Source organism: Salmo salar, chromosome 01 (assembly GCF_965601325.2).
Source record: "Salmo salar chromosome 01, fSalSal1, whole genome shotgun sequence".
NCBI classification, from domain to species: domain Eukaryota; kingdom Metazoa; phylum Chordata; class Actinopteri; order Salmoniformes; family Salmonidae; genus Salmo; species Salmo salar.
This window is the reverse complement of record NC_138291.1, coordinates 87,397,426-87,416,181: the sequence shown is the minus strand read 5'-3', so window position 1 is coordinate 87,416,181 and position 18,756 is coordinate 87,397,426. Positions and strand designations below refer to the sequence as shown.

The following is an 18,756-nucleotide window of genomic DNA, read 5'->3' as shown; positions in this document are numbered from 1 at the left end:
TTAGAAACATTTAGCAAATTTGCCCCATTGTTAGTTAGTAAAAGGTTTACCCATCCACTAGCACAGTATCCATCTATGCATGTACGTGTTTATATCACTGTGTGTGTACGTACCATAACCGTACAGGTCTGTAGTTGAGGAGAGTGCACAGAGCTCCTCTGTTGTCTAGACTCTCCATTCTCTCCTGCTACAGCGAACACATCCATCCTGTTGGTGGAGAAGGAGGTAGCCATATAATCAAGAATTAGAACACTAGAAATCATCCATATTGGTAAAGTAATTTAATAGGATCTCGATAAGGCAGCGGTTAAGCCAGAGGACATGGATCCCTCTCTCCCTCTCTAGATCAATAGACTCTGGGTACTGACTCCTAAACTTGGGATAGGGTTAATTATCAGGTATCCTATTGAAATATTGAGTGCTTAGGTTTAGAGGGTCTACACCAGAAGTTAATGGTTATCTGTAGGAGGAAGGTATAATAGTGTGTGCAATTAAGCTTGGAATGTGCTGAGTGCAGGGAAAGTGATCACGTGGCAGTCACTGATAAGGGGAGAAGGCCATGGATTAGTGATGAAGGGGGTCGAGGTCAGGTCACGTTAAGGGAGAAAGAAAAGTTTACGGGCAAATTTAGTTTCCTGCCTAGCAGTAGTAGAAATTGACTCAACTCAGCCTAGGAGAAAGGGTTAAATATTAGTGCTTGGGTGAACAATGTCTTTGTCTAATGCAGCTGTATTGATCCTCTGGGAAGAATAAACTTGGTTTAAGCTTTCATAGGTTCTAATTTGAGTAAAAACTTGACGGACACTAACAATATATAAAAGACGAGAGGGATGGAGGTTCAGAGCAAATTGGGTTTATCCCGCTGGCAGTAACCTTTTTTTTTCTCCAAAAGCCATTTAAATTATTTTCATGCTGTGACACAAGAGACTCATGCACAGACACACACACACACACACACACACACACTAATACAGTAATACATTTAGCCCTCGCTAAGTCTGCTGTCAGATATCTTCCCGAGCTGTATATTTGGTTTCGCTCGGTGTTCTCCTCCCCCCCACACTCCCAGATAGAGGTCGCGTCACAAATAGCACCCTGGTTCCTGTATAGTGCACTACTTTTGACCAGGGCACATAAGAAATAGGGTGCCATTTGGGACGCAGACCCAGTATTGTACTTTATGTTAATCCTCCAATCTACACACGCACAGTCATTCTGCTTCACTTCACAGCTAGTTGAGTGTCTCATAATCCTTATCCAGACATTGGGGCTGTTTGCTATTCAAATCGAATAGCGCGCGAGCACGCGTGCGGCACGTTTTACTATACGTCCTCACAAGAATCGTAAACCAAAAAAAAATATCTAAAAAGTGTGGACATTTTGCCTGTCCTCACTTGTAAAAAGGCTATTTTAGGTTTAAAGGTTAGAATTAGGGTTAGGGAAAATAGTATTTTGAATTGAAACAGATAGTTGGTCCCCAAAACATCCTCACAAGTACAGCAAGACAGTTAAACACACATGCACGTGTGTATGTATGTATGTATGTATGTATGTATGTATGTATGTATGTATGTATGTATGTATGTATGTATGTATGTATGTATGTATGTATGTATGTATGTATACACACACACACAAATATGTATAAATATACACTGCTCAAAAAAATAAAGGGAACACAAACAACACATCCTAGATCTGAATGAATGAAATAATCTTATTAAATACTTTTTTCTTTACATAGTTGAATGTGCTGACAACAAAATCACACAAAAAGAATCAATGGAAATCCAATTTATCAACCCATGGAGGTCTGGATTTGGAGTCACACTCAAAATTAAAGTGGAAAACCACACTACAGGCTGATCCAACTTTGATGTAATGTCCTTAAAACAAGTCAAAATGAGGCTCAGTAGTGTGTGTGTCCTCCACGTGCCTGTATGACCTCTCTACAACGCCTGGGCATGCTCCTGATGAGGTGGCGGATGGTCTCCTGAGGGATCTCCTCCCAGACCTTGACTAATGCATCCGCCAACTCCTGGACAGTCTGTGGTGCAATGTGGCGTTGGTGGATGGAGCGAGACATGATGTCCCAGATGTGCTCAATTGGATTCAGGTCTGGGGAACGGGCGGGCCAGTCCATAGCATCAATGCCTTCCTCTTGCAGGAACTGCTGACACACTCCAGCCACATGAGGTCTAGCATTGTCTTGCATTAGAAGGAACCCAGGGCCAACCGCACCAGCATATGGTCTCACAAGGGGTCTGAGGATCTCATCTCGGTACCTAATGGCAGTCAGGCTACCTCTGGCGAGCACATGGAGGGCTGTGAGGCCCCCCAAAGAAATGCCACCCCACACCATGACTGACCCACTGCCAAACCGGTCATGCTGGAGGATGTTGCAGGCAGCAGAACATTCTCCACGGCGTCTCCAGACTCTGTCACGTGCTCAGTGTGAACCTGCTTTCATCTGTGAAGAGCACAAGGCGCCAGTGGCGAATTTGCCAATCTTGGTGTTCTCTGGCAAATGCCAAACGTCCTGCACGGTGTTGGGCTGTAAGCACAACCCCCACCTGTGGACGTCGGGCCCTCATACCACCCTCATGGAGTCTGTTTCTGACCATTTGAGCAGACACATGCACATTTGTGGTCTGCTGGAGGTCATTTTGCAGGGCTCTGGCAGTGCTCCTCCTTGCACAAAGGCGGAGGTAGCGGTCCTGCTGCTGGGTTGTTGCCCTCCTACGGCCTCCTCCACGTCTCCTGATGTACTGGACTGTCTCCTGGTAGCGCCTCCATGCTCTGGACACTACGCTGACAGACACAGCAAACATTCTTGCCACAGCTCGCATTGATGTGCCATCCTGGATGAGCTGCACTACCTGAGCCACTTGTGTGGGTTGTAGAGTCCGTCTCATGCTACCACTAGAGTGAAAGCACCGCCAGCATTCAAAAGTGACCAAAACATCAGCCAGGAAGCATAGGAACTGAGAAGTGGTCTGCGGTCCCCACCTGCTGAACCATTCCTTTATTGGGGGTGTCTTGCTTATTGCCTATAATTTCCACCTGTTGTCTATTCCATTTGCACAACAGCATGTGAAATTTATTGTCAATCAGTGTTGCTTCCTAAGTGGACAGTTTGATTTCACAGAAGTGTGATTGACTTGGAGTTACATTATGTTGTTTAAGTGTTCCCTTTATTTTTTTGAGCAGTATATATATACACACTTGAAGTTGGAAGTTTACATAAACTGAGTTTAAATGTATTCAACTAAAGTGTTTCACAATTCCTGACATTTAATCCTAGTAAAATTCCCTGTCTTTGGTTTGTTAGGATCACCACTTTATTTTAAGAATGTGAAATGTCAGAATAATATAGAATTATTTATTTCAACTTTTATTTCTTCCATCACATTCCCAGTGGGTCAGAAGTTTAAATACACTCAATTAGTATTTGGTAGCATTGCCTTTAAATAGTTTAACTTGGGTCAAATGTTACGGGTAGCTTCACACAATAAGTTGGTTGAATTTTGGCCCATTCCTCCTGACATAGCTGGTGTAACTGAGTCAGGTTTGTAGGCCTCCTTCGCTCGCACATGCTTTTTCAGTTCTACCCACAAATGTTCTATAAGATTGAGGTCAGGGCTTTGCGATGGCCACGCCAATAGCTCGACTTTGTTGTCCTAAAGCCGTTTTACCACCTCAAGATGCCATCTATTTTGTGAAGTGCACCAGTCCCTCCTGCAGCAAAGCACCCCCACAACATGATGCTGCCACCTCTGTGCTTCACGGTTGGGATGGTGTTCTTCGGTTTGCAAGCCTCCCCCTTTTTCCTCCAAACATAACAATGGTCATTATGGCCAAACAGTTCTATTCTTGTTTCATCAGACCAGAGGACATTTCTCCAAAAAGTACAATCTTTGTCCCCATGTGCAGTTGCAAACTGTAGTCTGGATTTCTTATAGCGGTTTTGGAGCAGTGGCTTCTACCTTGCTGAGCGGCCTTTCAGGTTATGTCGATATAGGACTCGTTTTACTGTGGATTTAGATACTTTGTACCCGTTTCCTCCAGCATCTTCACAAGGTCCTTTGCTGTTGTTCTGGGATTGATTTGCACTTTTCGCACCAAAGCACATTAATCTCCAGGAGACAGAACGCGTCTCCTTCCTGAGCGGTATGACGGATGCGTGGTCCCATGGTGCGTACTATTGTTTGTACAGATGAACGTGGTACCTTCAGGCGTTTGGAAATTACTCCCAAGGATGTACCAGACTTGGAGTTCTACATTTTTTTTTTCTCTGAGGTCTTGGCTGATTTATTTAGATTTTCCCATGATGTCAAGCAAAAAGGCACTGTGTTTGATAGTAGGCCTTGAAATACATCCACAGGTACACCTCCAATTGACTCAAATGATGTCAATTAGCCTATCAGAAGCTTCTAAAGCATGACAATTTTCTAGAATTTTTCAAGCTGTTTTTCAAGCTAAAGGCCCAGTCAACCTAGTGTATGTAAACTTCTGACCCACTGGAATTGTGATAGTGAAATAATCTGTCTGTAAACAATTGTTGGAAAAATGACTTGTGTCATGCACAAAGTAGATGTCTTAATCGACTTTCCAAAACTATAGTTTGTTAACAAGAAATGTGTGGAGTGGTTGAAAAACGAGTTTCAATGACTCCAACTATATCTCTATCTATCTATCTATCTATCTATATATATATATGAGTCTCTCGATATACTGTACACGCACACACCTCATTTTAGAGCAGCCAAAACTATCCCAGTCTTCTCAGTCCATTATCTGTTAAGCAGGGTGTACACTAAATGATTTTGGCCATGATTTAGCTGTCCCAGACAAATGTTTTGAGATTGGGGGGGGGGGGGGGGGGGGGGGGAATCCCCATGTCGTCGCTTACACTGGGCGTGCGACCGACACTCGTTTAATTTGAGCAGGTCAAAGATGTAATCGGAGGGCTCTGAAGTTCACAAGCAATGTTATTCAATTCAAAATGTTGGCCAGATACTTGAACTCTGTATGGCAAGCGTAAATGTCTGACTGAACGTTTATGAGGCTACCATTCTTGTCGACAGGGCTGTAGTGGAGCAGGTTCAGAGATTCAAGTTCCTTGGTGTCCACAACACCAACATGGTCCAAGCATACAAAGACAGTCGTGAAAGTCGTGAAGAGGGCATGACCAAACCTACTCCCCCTCAGGAGACTGAAAAGATTTGGCATGTGTCCTCAGATCCTCCAAACGGTTCTACAGCTGCACCATCGAGAACATCCTGACTGGTTGCATCACTGCCTGGTATGGCAATTGCTCAGCCTCCGACCGCAAGGCGCTACAGAGGGTAGTGCGTACAGCCCAGTACATCACTGGGGCCAAGCTTCCTGCCATCCAGGACCTCTTTACCAGGCGGTGTCAGAGGAAGGCCCTAAAAATTGTCAAAAACTCCAGCCACAGAGCCTCCTGGGTGGCGCAGTGGTCTAAGGCACTGCATCGCAGTGCTAGCTGTGCCACCAGAGATTCTGGGTTCGAGTCCAGGCTCTGTTGCAGCCGGCCGCGACCGGGAGGCCCATGGGGCGACGCTCAATTGGCCCAGCGTTGTCCGGGTTAGGGAGGGTGTGGCCGGCAGGAATATCCTTGTCTCATCGCGCACTTGCGACTCCTGTGGCAGGCCGGGCGCAGTGACCAGGTTGCCAGGTGTATGGTGTTTCCTCCGACACATTGGTGCGGCTGGCTTCCGGGATGGATGTGCATTGTGTCAAGAAGCAGTGCGGCTTGGTTGGGTTGTGTTTCGGAGGACGCATGGCTCTCAGCCTTTGTCTCTCCCGAGTCCGTACGGGAGTTGCAGCGATGAGACAAGACTAACTACCAATTGGATACCACGAAATTGGGGAGAAAAAAAAGGGGTAATTAAAAAAAATACAAATAATTATCCAGCCACCCTAGACTGTTCTCCCTGCTACCGTATGGCAAGCGGTACCGTAGAGCCAAGTCTGGGTCCAAGAGGCTTCTAAACAGCTTCCCTTCCACCCCCAAGCCACAAGACTCCTGAACATCTAATCAAATGACCCCCCTCCCCCCCTCTTTTTTATACCACTGCTACTCTGTTGTTATAATCTATGCATAGTCACTTTAATAACTTTACCTACATGTACATATTACTTCAACTAACCGGTGCCCCCTCACATTGACTCTGTACCGGTACCCCCCTGTATATAGTCACCCTATTGTTATTTTACTGCTGCTCTTTAATTACTTGTTACTTTTGTTTCTTATATGTATTTTTTTTAACTGCATTGTTTTTTTGTAGTTTTTATTTATTTCACCTTTATTTAACCAGGTAGGCCAGTTGAGAACAAGTTCTCATTTACATCTGCGACCTGGCCAAGATAAAGCAAAGCAGTGTGACAAAAAAACAACAGAGTTACATGTGGGATAAATAAGCATACAGTCAATAACACATAAGTAAGCATTTCACTGTAAGGTCCCCACCTGTTGTATTTTCACACATGTGACTAATAAAATTTGATTTGAGCCACAGCTCATAGCTATGTTAAATCTAATCACATTTTTGCGAAACAACATTATCGAGAATCCTCACGATCAAGTTAAGAATCTCGTAGTGTGCGACACCCGTCTGTGCTACATAGCTTAGTCTGCGCACCATTACGTTGGCAAGACAAAAAAAAAAAGAAAAAGTGGTTTAATGTGAGAAACTGTCCACCTGGCTTTAGAGTGTGTGGTAACTATGGTGGCTGCATGTTGTCGTATCTGTGTTTTAGCTTTGTTTTGTCTGTCTGCTATCTTTCAGTGTTAGAGACATCTCTAACACTGATGGTTGTATCTTATCCCTCTGAATCCCACTAGGATATACGACCTCTGAACTTCTCCAAGATTGCATTCTCAATATCACCCACTAGCACGAGGGGATATCCATCTCATCTGACTAGCTCGTTCTCTCCATCTCCTGTCTTCTATCTTTGTCTCCTTCCCTCCCCCTCCATCTTTTCTCCTCACATTCCCTCGCAGACCCTCCCTCCACCACATCTCCCTCCCTCCATCCATCCATCTCCCTCAATCCCCTCTCCAAATCATATCTTCTGTCTAAAGCCTGCAGGAGAGTGCTGTGCCGCTGTTAGGGGACGTTGTCTTGCGGAGTAAATTACAAGTCAGACAGGAGTAGTAGCTGTAACACCAGATCACACAACCAGGCCTAGGAGCCAAGGAACAGGCCTACTGTGATCACCCCCACACAGAGGCTGAGAGAAGCCTGCTGTGTCCTACTCCATCAGTGGTCTACAGGAGTGTGTATGTGTGTGTACGCTCCCCACTTACACTTCAATTGGAGGGAGCAGTGACAAATGGGTTTTATTTGGTCTTCATGCCAGACTGACCAACACTAGGCAACAAGCAACACCGAGGAGGACCACAATGTAAATAATCCTCTGCCTTAATGGTGTTCTGATCCTCAATTTTTTATTTATTTATGTAACGTCATCTCCGACTGGAGAAGCCTACTGGTTTCTAGTGCAGTCAAAAATCATATTGCACAACAGCTGATGAAACTACCACCTGTCTTTACCATTTTAAATGGAAAACCGTTACAGTAAGGTATCTAATTGTTACCAAGAAATTAGAATACCCATCCAATGACATGTTTGTGTAGTTGCAATATTATGGGAGTGGAGGGGGGGGTTCATGGGTGCGTGCGTGTGTGCATGCATGCGTGTTAACCTGTTAGGGCTAGGGGGCAGTATTGACACGGCTGGATAAAAAAAAACATACCCGATTTAATCTGGTTACCACTCCTACCCAGTAACTAGAATATGCATATACTTATTACATATGGATAGAAAACACCCTAAATTTTCTAAAACTGTTTGAATGGTGTCTGTGAGTATAACAGAACTCATTTGGCAGGCAAAACCCTGAGACATTTTCTGACAGGAAGTGGATACCTGATGTGTTGTATTACCTTTAAACTTATCCCATTGAAAAACAGGGGCTGAGGAATATTTTGGCACTTCCTATTGCTTCCACTAGATGTCACCAGCCTTTACAAAGTGTTTTGAGTCTTCTGGAGGGAGATCTGACCGAACAAGAGCCATGGAACGATGATGGCCCATTAGACACCTGGCGCGCGAGTTCATGTTGGGTACCCTCGTTCCAATACGTTATAAAAGAGTATGCATTCGTCCACCTTGAATATTATTCATGTTCTGGTTAAAAAAGGCCCTAATGATTTATGCTATACAACGTTTGACATGTTTGAACGAACGGAAATATATTTTTTCCCCTCGTTCATGACGAGAAGTCCGGCTGGCTTAGATCATGTGCTAACAAGACGGAGATTTTTGGACATAAATGAGCTTTTTTGAACAAAACTACATTCGTTATGGACCTGTGATACCTGGAAGTGACATCTGATGAAGAGAATCAAAGGTAATGGATTATTTACATAGTATTTTCGATTTTAGATCTCCCCAACATGATCTCCCCGCAGTGCTCAGATTATTGCAAAGTGTGATTTCCCAGTAAGGTTATTTTTAAATCTGGCAAGTTGATTGCGTTCAAGAGATGTAAATCTATAATTCTTTAAATGACAATATAATATTTTACCAATGTTTTCTAATTTTAATTATTTCATTTGTGGTACTGACTTGACTGCCTGTTATTGGAGGGAAACGATTTCCTCAACATCAATGCCATAGTAAAACGCTGTTTTTGGATATAAATATGAACTTGATAGAACTAAAAATGCATGCATTGTCTAACATAATGTCCTAGGAGTGTCATCTGATGGAGATTGTAAAAGGTTAGTGCATCCTTTTAGCTGGTTTTATGGTTTGTGTGACCGTCTTTGAATTGACAAAACATTACACACAACTCTTGTAAATGTACTGTCCTAACATACTCTAAATTTATGCTTTCGCCGTAAAACCTTTTTGAAATCGTAAAACGTGGTTAGATTAAGGAGATGTTTATCTTTCAAAGGGTGTAAAATAGTTGTATGTTTGAAAAATTTGAATTTTGACATTTATTTGGATTCAAATTTGCCGCTCTTGAAATGCACCTGCTGTTGATGGAGTGCACCACGGGTGGCACGCTAGCGTCCCACCTAGCCCATAGAGGTTAACTCACCCAGGATGGAAAAGCCTGGAGAAGTCGGTCAAGGAAAGGCTGGAGAGAAGGCCACTCTGGGAGAAAACATAAGATACACAGTATTACACACACACACTTTCACTAGTAAAAACAACTGGATGTTGCAAACATAAGAGGTCCCACCAAAGGACTTTATGGACATAATGGAAACTAAGCTCCAAATGGTTTTGAAAACATGGAGACATTGAACATGCTGTTCCTGATCTATACACTTGTCGTCCTTCCAAAGACCGGGCAATTACAGTGCTTAGTGAAAGTCAACAATTAAAAAAAGATTACATTAGATATTTTCCTACCAATCTAGTCCACATTTTCTAAGTGAAAGAAAATGTATTGAAATTCTTTCAAATCATTAAAAAGTTGTCTATATTTTTCAGCAGGACAATCAAACTAATTCCAAAGTCAGACCAGAATGGCTTTCCAATAGGTGTTGATTGTTCCAGTCTCAGTCCTGAATTAAATTTGCTTGAAAAGCAGAGACAAGTTTAAATCAAAGTTTATGCATCGAATACAACAGTGAAATGCTTACTTAAATACATTCTTGGATAAGGGTTTGTAAGAAAAATAAAGTGTTATGAAATGATTTACTAAAATAAACTGAAGTAAATAAAAAAGGTAAAGTGACTAAGCATAGATAAACAGAGTAGCAGCAGCATAACAAATGATGGGGGGGGGGGGGGGGGGTGTCTAGGGTGGCTAGAGTCTGGAAATTTTTAGGGTCTTCCTTCCTCTGACACCAGTATAGAGGTCCTGGATGGCAGGAAGCTTGGCCCCAGTGATGATGTACTGAGTTGCCATACCAGGCAGTGATGCAACCAGTCAGGATGCTCTCGATGGTGAAGCTGTAGAACCTTTTGAGGATCTGATGACCCATGTCAAATCTTTTCAGTCTCCTGAGGGGGAATACGCGTTGTCGTGCCCTCTTCATGACTGTCTTGGTGTGTTTGGACCATGATAGTTTGTTGGTGACATGGACACCAATGAACTTGAAGCTCTCGACCTGCTCCACTACAGCCCTGTCGATGAGAATGGGGACGTGCCCGGCCCTCGTTTTCCTGTAGTCCACAATCATCTTTGTCGTGATCACGTTGAGGGAGAGGTTGTTATCCTGGCACCACACTGCCAGGTCTATAGGCTGTCTCATCGTTGTCAGTGATCAGGCCTACCACTGTTGTGTCGTCGGCAAACTTAATGATGTTGGAGTTGTGCTTGGCCATGCAGTCATGGTTGAACAGGGAGTACAGGAGGGGACTGAGCACGCGCCCATGAGGATCAGCGTAGCAGATGTGTTACCTACCCTTACCACCTGGGGGTGGCCCGTCAGGAAGTCCAGGATCCAGTTGCAGAGGGAGGTGTTTAGTCCCAGGGTCCTTAGCTTAGTGATGAGCTTTGAGGGCACTATGGTGTTGAACACTGAGCTGTAGTCAATGAATAGAATTCTCACGTAAGTGTTCCTTTTGTCCAGGTGGGAAAGGGCAGTGTGGAGTGCAATAGAGACTGCATCATCTGTGGAGGTGGTATGCAAATTGGAGAGTTTAGGTTTCTGTGATAATGGTGTTGATGTGAGATATGACCAGCCTGTCAAAGCACTTCATGCTACAGACGTGAGTGCTACGGGTTGGTAGGCATTTAGGCAGGTTGCCTTCATGTTCTTGGATACAGAGACTATGGTGGTCTGCTTGAAACAGGTTGGTATTACAGACCCGGTCAGGGCCAGTTTGAAAATGTCAGTGTAGACACTTGCCAGTAGGTCAGCGCATGCTCGGAATACACGTCCTGGTAATCCGTCTGGCCCTGCAGTCTTGTGAATGTTGACCTGTTTAAAGATCTTACTCACATCGGCTACGGAGACCGTGATCAGTCATCTGGAACAGCTGGTGCTCTCATGCATGCTTCAGTGTTGCTTGCCTCGAAGCGAGCATTTAAGTAATTTAGCTCGTCTGGTTCGCTTGTGTCACTCGGAAGCTCGCGGCTGTGCTTCCCTTTATAGTCTAATAGCTTGCAAGCACTGCCACATCCGACGAGTGTTGGAGCCGGTGTAGTACGATCCAATCTTAGTCCTATATTAACGCTTTGCTTGTTTGATGGTTCATCGGAGGCCATAGCGGGATTTCTTCAAAGCTTCCGGGTTAGAGTCCCGCTCCTTGAAAGCGGCAGCTCTACCCTTTAGCTCAGTGTGGATGTTGCCTGTAATTTTTGTCATGACTTCTGGTTGGGGTATGTATGTACGTACAGTACAGACCGCCACAGACAGACCGCCACCTCTTGTCTTAGAGGCAGCTGTTCTATCTATGCCGATGTATGGAAAACCCAGCCAACTGTATGTTATCCATGTCGTCGTTCAGCAACGACTCGGTTAAACAGAAGATATTACAGTTTTTAATGTCCCGTTGGTAGGTTAGTCTTGATCAGAGCTCATCGATTTTATTATCCAATGATTGCACGTTGGCTAATAGGACTGATGGTAGAGGCGGATTACCCACTCGCCTTCGGATCCTTACAAGGCATCCCAAACTACGTCCCCGATATCTCAGTCTCTTCAAGCGATTGACAGGGATTTGGGCCTCGTCCCGGTGTCTGAAGTAAATCTTTGCGTCGACTCTTTAAAGAAAAAAATCTTTGTGCGAGGGGAGTTATCGCTGTCCTGATATCCCGAAGCTCTTTTCGGTCATAAGAGACGTTGGCAGAAACATTATGTACAAAGTTAAACACAATAGCACAATTGATTAGGAGCCCCTAAAATCAGCAACCATGTCCTCCAGGGCCATTGCTGCCCAATGATTCACAAGCAAATGTATTGAGCAATTGGACTGAATCTTATATGTTTACCTAAGAGTTGATACAATCTCATTCAATAGGATTTACAGATGTAATGGCTTCCAAAAGGTGCTTACAGCAAGTATTAACTAATAATTGTTGGTATAGAAACTCTTGCATCAGTCACTGGCTTCATGAAATATACTCTACATTAAAAGGACTTAACAACCTGGAACTCTACCATTACCTGCTGAACCTGCCTCAGTAAATGGATGTCAGCGTCCCAAATGGAACCCTATTCCCTACAAAGTGCCCTATGGTCCCTGGTCAAAAGTAGTACACTATAAAGAGCACTGAGCCTGGAACCTGCCAGTTACAGCCCATTATCCAAAGAAGCAGTTCGGTAACACTTTACAGTACTTAAAACCAGCAGGTATATAATGCATTTTAATTCAGTTAGACTAGACTTGTCATAAGCATACAATATATGACCCCCTTATGTCTTACAATCATCATGATCCTGACTAAATACCAGCCACCTTGAGAGCATATTATATGCCTTATTATAAGACATTATAAATAAATACTTGTTGATAACAAGCTATGAAGTATTATGCCAGCAGGTGTTACCAGAAGTGCTTCACATCTCTGTGTGTGTGTGTGTGTGTGTGTGTGTGTGTGTGTGTGTGTGTGTGTGTGTGTGTGTGTGTGTGTGTGTGTGTGTGTGTGTGTGTGTACAGACATGGTAAAGTAGGAGGAGATACAGTATTTACAGTGATAGCTTAGAGGAAGTGGAAGATGCATTTCTTTGAAGATGTGTTTTTTCCTTGTTTGATATATATCCGACGGCACAGCACTAATTATGACTCCGAGATGAAGAATTGCAAATGACTTTACGTACTGGGTTAGATAAACTTGAGCAGAAATCACAAGCTAACTGATCTATAACAGGAAAGTTAGGGAAATGTAAGGTTATGTTCTGGGCTGGAGTTTACTCTGGTCTGGAAATAAGAGTTGATTGGGTTGCAAGGACTGATTTCCCAAAAATATTAATACAAAACTAGCCCTGGAATAAAGAGCATGCTAAATGTAAATTGTCTATTGAAAGTGTTTTTTAGTCCAGGGATAGGCTTAGTCGGTGTCCGGGAAACTGGCCCCAAGAGAATAAGAGTGGTTGTGGTGTGGTCTGGGGGGGGGTTGGGTTAGTAAGAGTGGTTGTGGTGTGGTCTGGGGGGGGGTTGGGTTAGTAAGAGTGGTTGTGGTGTGGTCGGGGGGGGGGGTTGGGTTAGTAAGAGTGGTTGTGGTGTGGTCTGGGGGGGGGTTGGGTTAGTAAGAGTGGTTGTGGTGTGGTCTGGGGGGGGGTTGGGTTAGTAAGAGTGGTTGTGGTGTGGTCTGGGGGGGGGGGGGGGTTGGGTTAGTAAGAGTGGTTGTGGTGTGGTCTGGGGGGGGGGGTTGGGTTAGTAAGAGTGGTTGTGGTGTGGTCGGGGGGGGGGGGGGTTGGGTTAGTAAGAGTGGTTGTGGTGTGGTCGGGGGGGGGGGGGGGTTGGGTTAGTAAGAGTGGTTGTGGTGTGGTCTGGGGGGGGGGGGTTGGGTTAGTAAGAGTGGTTGTGGTGTGGTCGGGGGGGGGTTGGGTTAGTAAGAGTGGTTGTGGTGTGGTGGGGGGGGGGGTTGGGTTAGTAAGAGTGGTTGTGGTGTGGTGGGGGGGGGGGTTGGGTTAGTAAGAGTGGTTGTGGTGTGGTCTGGGGGGGGTTGGGTTAGTAAGAGTGGTTGTGGTGTGGTCTGGGGGGGGTTGGGTTAGTAAGAGTGGTTGTGGTGTGGTCGGGGGGGGGGGGGTTGGGTTAGTAAGAGTGGTTGTGGTGTGGTCTGGGGGGGGGTTGGGTTAGTAAGAGTGGTTGTGGTGTGGTCTGGGGGGGGTTGGGTTAGTAAGAGTGGTTGTGGTGTGGTCTGGGGGGGTTGGGTTAGTAAGAGTGGTTGTGGTGTGGTCTGGGGGGGGTTGGGTTAGTAAGAGTGGTTGTGGTGTGGTCGGGGGGGGGGGGTTGGGTTAGTAAGAGTGGTTGTGGTGTGGTCGGGGGGGGGGGGGGGGTTGGGTTAGTAAGAGTGGTTGTGGTGTGGTCGGGGGGGGGGGGGGTTGGGTTAGTAAGAGTGGTTGTGGTGTGGTCTGGGGGGGGGGTTGGGTTAGTAAGAGTGGTTGTGGTGTGGTCTGGGGGGGGGGGTTGGGTTAGTAAGAGTGGTTGTGGTGTGGTCGGGGGGGGGTTGGGTTAGTAAGAGTGGTTGTGGTGTGGTCGGGGGGGGGGTTGGGTTAGTAAGAGTGGTTGTGGTGTGGTGGGGGGGGGGGTTGGGTTAGTAAGAGTGGTTGTGGTGTGGTCTGGGGGGGTTGGGTTAGTAAGAGTGGTTGTGGTGTGGTCTGGGGGGGGTTGGGTTAGTAAGAGTGGTTGTGGTGTGGTCGGGGGTTAGTAAGAGTGGTTGTGGTGTGGTCTGGGGGGGGGTTGGGTTAGTAAGAGTGGTTGTGGTGTGGTCGGGGGGGGGGGTTGGGTTAGTAAGAGTGGTTGTGGTGTGGTCGGGGGGGGGGGGGTTGGGTTAGTAAGAGTGGTTGTGGTGTGGTCGGGGGGGGGGGTTGGGTTAGTAAGAGTGGTTGTGGTGTGGTCGGGGGGGGGGGTTGGGTTAGTAAGAGTGGTTGTGGTGTGGTCGGGGGGGGGGGGGGGTTGGGTTAGTAAGAGTGGTTGTGGTGTGGTCGGGGGGGGGGGGGTTGGGTTAGTAAGAGTGGTTGTGGTGTGGTCTGGGGGGGGGGGGTTGGGTTAGTAAGAGTGGTTGTGGTGTGGTCTGGGGGGGGGGTTGGGTTAGTAAGAGTGGTTGTGGTGTGGTCGGGGGGGGGTTGGGTTAGTAAGAGTGGTTGTGGTGTGGTCGGGGGGGGGGGGGGGGGGGGTTGGGTTAGTAAGAGTGGTTGTGGTGTGGTCTGGGGGGGGTTGGGTTAGTAAGAGTGGTTGTGGTGTGGTCGGGGGGGGGGTTGGGTTAGTAAGAGTGGTTGTGGTGTGGTCTGGGGGGGGTTGGGTTAGTAAGAGTGGTTGTGGTGTGGTCTGGGGGGGGGTTGGGTTAGTAAGAGTGGTTGTGGTGTGGTCTGGGGGGGTTGGGTTAGTAAGAGTGGTTGTGGTGTGGTCGGGGGGGGGTTGGGTTAGTAAGAGTGGTTGTGGTGTGGTCGGGGGGGGGGGGGGTTGGGTTAGTAAGAGTGGTTGTGGTGTGGTCGGGGGGGGGGGGGGTTGGGTTAGTAAGAGTGGTTGTGGTGTGGTCGGGGGGGGGGGGGGGGGTTGGGTTAGTAAGAGTGGTTGTGGTGTGACTCACCTTGTGTTGCTCTCTGAGATGTTCAGCTTCATTAGGATGGTTGAAACGGAATATAGTCCCTCTCCCTAACTGGATTACTGCACCTGAAACCAACCAGACAGAGACAAACATGCTCAATGTAAATGGAACATAGTTATAACGTGAACAAAGTTTTACACTGATGGTTGGTTTCCTGGACAAAGATAAAAAACTTAGTCCTGGACTAAAGAGAATCTCTATTGAAATAGATTTTTAGTCCAGGACTAAGCTTGATCGGTGTCTGGGAAACCAGCCCTGAGTTGAGTGCTGTGGCAGTGGACGGTTGGTAATTAGAACAGTATTAAAAGCTGATAAAGTGGGTTCAGTTTTAGTGGGAGGCGCACAACACATCTCTCCCAAATGTTGTTAAGATTAAAGTGCTGCCTCTTCACCTCTTCTCATGGTATCCACTTCAAATTCCTGCATTGTGTCTCCCTCTGAAGCATTCAGTGTTACCAGTCAGGAGTGGCTGTGAACCACGCTCACATCCCTTCTCCACAGGGCAGATGACATTTATTTTACTAAACATTTGTGGGTGAGAGGCCTTGGAAAAAGCCCTGAACAAAGCTCCAGGCCTCTCCGGTCAATTGGCAGATGGTGGTGATAGCAGAGTGGGGTCTGAAGTAGAGACCAGGATCAACCTTTACAGAAAAGTGGGAATAGAGCCAGTCAGGCAGGCAGAGAGCTGAAGAGCTAACTTTGGCCCCGATAGAAAAACCCACTATTCAGTTAGCTCTGCCAGGTCTGTCTGCCTGTAAGCTTTTTTCCAATCGTAGCCTCGCTTACACCAACCGGCTCTGGCTCAGAAATATAAAGAACAGCTGTGCGTGTGCGTGTGTGTGTGAGTGAGAGGATAGAGGAGAAAGAGTGAGAGTCCCAGCACCCCACATCAAAAGGTCCCTGCAACTACTCCTTCATAGCCATTTCAATTGACCCAATAGCCCCTCCGAAGCAACTGCATCTCAGGCCATTTTCTACACAACAAATGATAGTAATTTCTGCTCCTGTTGCAGCTCAGGTGCATTGTCACTCGTCAGAAGCTATTAATCGAAGCAAGATTAGTATTTTCTGCACAGAAAGAAGGAGAGAGCGAGCGTGCATGTGAGACCTGGAGAAAATCTTTTAAGTGTGAGCCTGCTAGATATATAAGCCCCAATACCAGCCTCTATTCCATAGCTTTACAACACATCCTAGAGTTTTTCTAGCCTATTACCTTCGGTAAATCACCCAGCCGGGGTCTTGACGAAAGCCAATCATGTCAGAGAGATTGTGTACTTCATGGCAATATATTCACTTTACCGCGGCAAAGGACTGAGAAAATGAGTAAAACTTTTTCTGTTTATTTGTCAAGTTGCCTGAAAGTTAAGAGTTGTGTTGTCTAGTCCCAAAGTAAGAAGGGGAAAGATGTCTTCCAAGTCCACACAGGCTCATTGAAAGAGATGCGCCGGTTTAGATTATAGGTACAACTGTCCCAGCGCCCCGGTTGGAGGACGGAAATGACCAACTGTCCCAGCGCCCCGGTTGGAGGACGGAAATGACCAACTGTCCCAGCGCCCCGGTTGGAGGACGGAAATGACCAACTGTCCCAGCGCCCCGGTTGGAGGACGGAAATGACCAGTCGCAAAGTTTGTGAGCCTCAAAGCTTGTGCCTCCAACTCCCAGGGTCAGAGAGAGGATTTTGTACACATTATCCTGCAGAGTCTCTACACACACTCACACACGACCGGGAGATGAGAGATGACACACACAGCTTCTTACCCTGTGTCAGCTGACAGGGCAGGGTCGTCTCCAGTTGGTTGACAGAGCACAGTGCCCCCGTCTGGGGGATCAGAGTCACAACTCCATCACGGTTCTCAAACACACAGTGTTCATCCAGCAGACCAGCACCATGTAGCACTGCAGGGAAGAAAGGGAGAGAAGCGGTCAGAGGTTGATGTAGAAAAAGCGTGAGTTTAAGGGGGTCAGTTGAGGTGAGGCTCAGAATCACTTATCTAGATCATATAATGATCAGTGTAAGACACAGGAAAATGAGTGTCTAATGCTCTGGAATAACACTAAACTCACATGAACCCCAAGCAACAGCCCACAGCAGATATCCTGTCTGCCTACTGACTCACCAATATCCGGATTGGATGAAGCCTCGTCTCGACCCACCAGCGTCCTGCCCTCCTGCAATCAGATCACAAGGCCAATGCCATTAGGTCTGCCTGATGGTAAGCTGATTTGCTCACGGGAGAATCCAAATCTAAGGATGCATCCCAAACGGCACCCTATTCCGTATATAGTGCACTACTATAGCCCTGGTCAAATGGAGTGCACTTTAAAAGGGAAGAGGGTGACATTTGGTATGTAGACTAAGAGACCAGTAGTGAATAAACTAATATGGATTTTCCACATTTAGCAGTAGTTTTAAAACAAGCTACACTATTGGCTAGTACCACAGACCCACTGAGAAAGTACACCGAGTGTACAAAACATTAGGAACACCTGCTCTTTCCATGACAGACTGACCAGGTGAAAGCTGTGATCCCTTATTGATGTCACTTGTTAAATCCACTTCAATCAGTGCAGTTGAAGGGAAGGACAGAGGTTAAAGGATTTTTAAGCCATGAAACAATTGAGACATGGATTGTGCATCTTTGCCATTCAGAGGGTGAATGGGAAAGACAAAATATTTAAGTGCCTTTGAATGTGCTATGGTAGTAGATGCAAGGCACACCAGTTTGTATCAAGAACTGCAACGCTGCTGGGTTTTTCACGCTCAACAGTTTCTCATGTCTATGAAGAATGGTCCACCACCCAAAGAACATCCAGCCAATGACAACTGTGGGAAGCATTGCAGTCAACATGGGCCAGCATCCCTGTGGAATGCTTTCGACACCTTGTAGAGTCCATGCCCTGACAAATTGAGGCTGTTCTGAAGGCACAAGGGAGTGCAAATCAAAATTTGGAAGACGTTCCTAAAGTTTTATACACTCAGTGTATACAGTATACTCTATGTATTTGTCTTACTCACTTTTAAATGATAGAGAATGATGCCATTGCTGAGAAGATCATCATCGATGCCGATTAGGTGAGGTAGTTTGGAGTCCATGACCACGCCTATACCCTGCTTCCTCAGAGCTACAGTCCCCTCCTATATAGTACCAGACACAGAACAGGGTAGTACTACTATTATGATAACATGTTAACATGTTAACTCAGCACTACGCCTATACCCTGCTTCCTCAGAGCTACAGTCTCCTATATAGCAGGAGATTAACAGACAGGTGAGGTAGAAGTCCAACACTGTCTTCTCATACACACCAACGTTCAAAGGTTTGGGGTCACTTAGAAATGTCCTTGTTTTTGAAAAGCACATTTGTCCATTAAAATAACATCAGAAATACAGTGTAGACATTGTTAATATTGTAAATGACTATTGTAGCTGGAAACGCCTGATTTTTAATGGAATATCTACATAGGCGTACAGAGGCCCA

General features: G+C 46.0%; 1 protein-coding gene across 1 annotated transcript; it reads right to left on the bottom strand.

Annotated features, from left to right (window-relative positions):
* Window positions 1–30: 30 nt before the first annotated feature.
* Window positions 31–18,407, bottom strand: LOC145880035 (kinesin-like protein KIF16B). The gene is made up of 6 exons (XM_082977703.1): window positions 18,294–18,407; window positions 17,395–17,446; window positions 17,036–17,173; window positions 15,260–15,342; window positions 9,146–9,201; window positions 31–207 (listed from the first exon to the last, which is right to left on the bottom strand). The coding sequence occupies exons 1-6, from the start codon at window positions 18,369–18,371 to the stop codon at window positions 90–92; spliced, it is 525 nt and encodes a 174-aa protein (XP_082833829.1). The 5' UTR covers window positions 18,372–18,407; the 3' UTR covers window positions 31–89.
* Window positions 18,408–18,756: the final 349 nt, after the last annotated feature.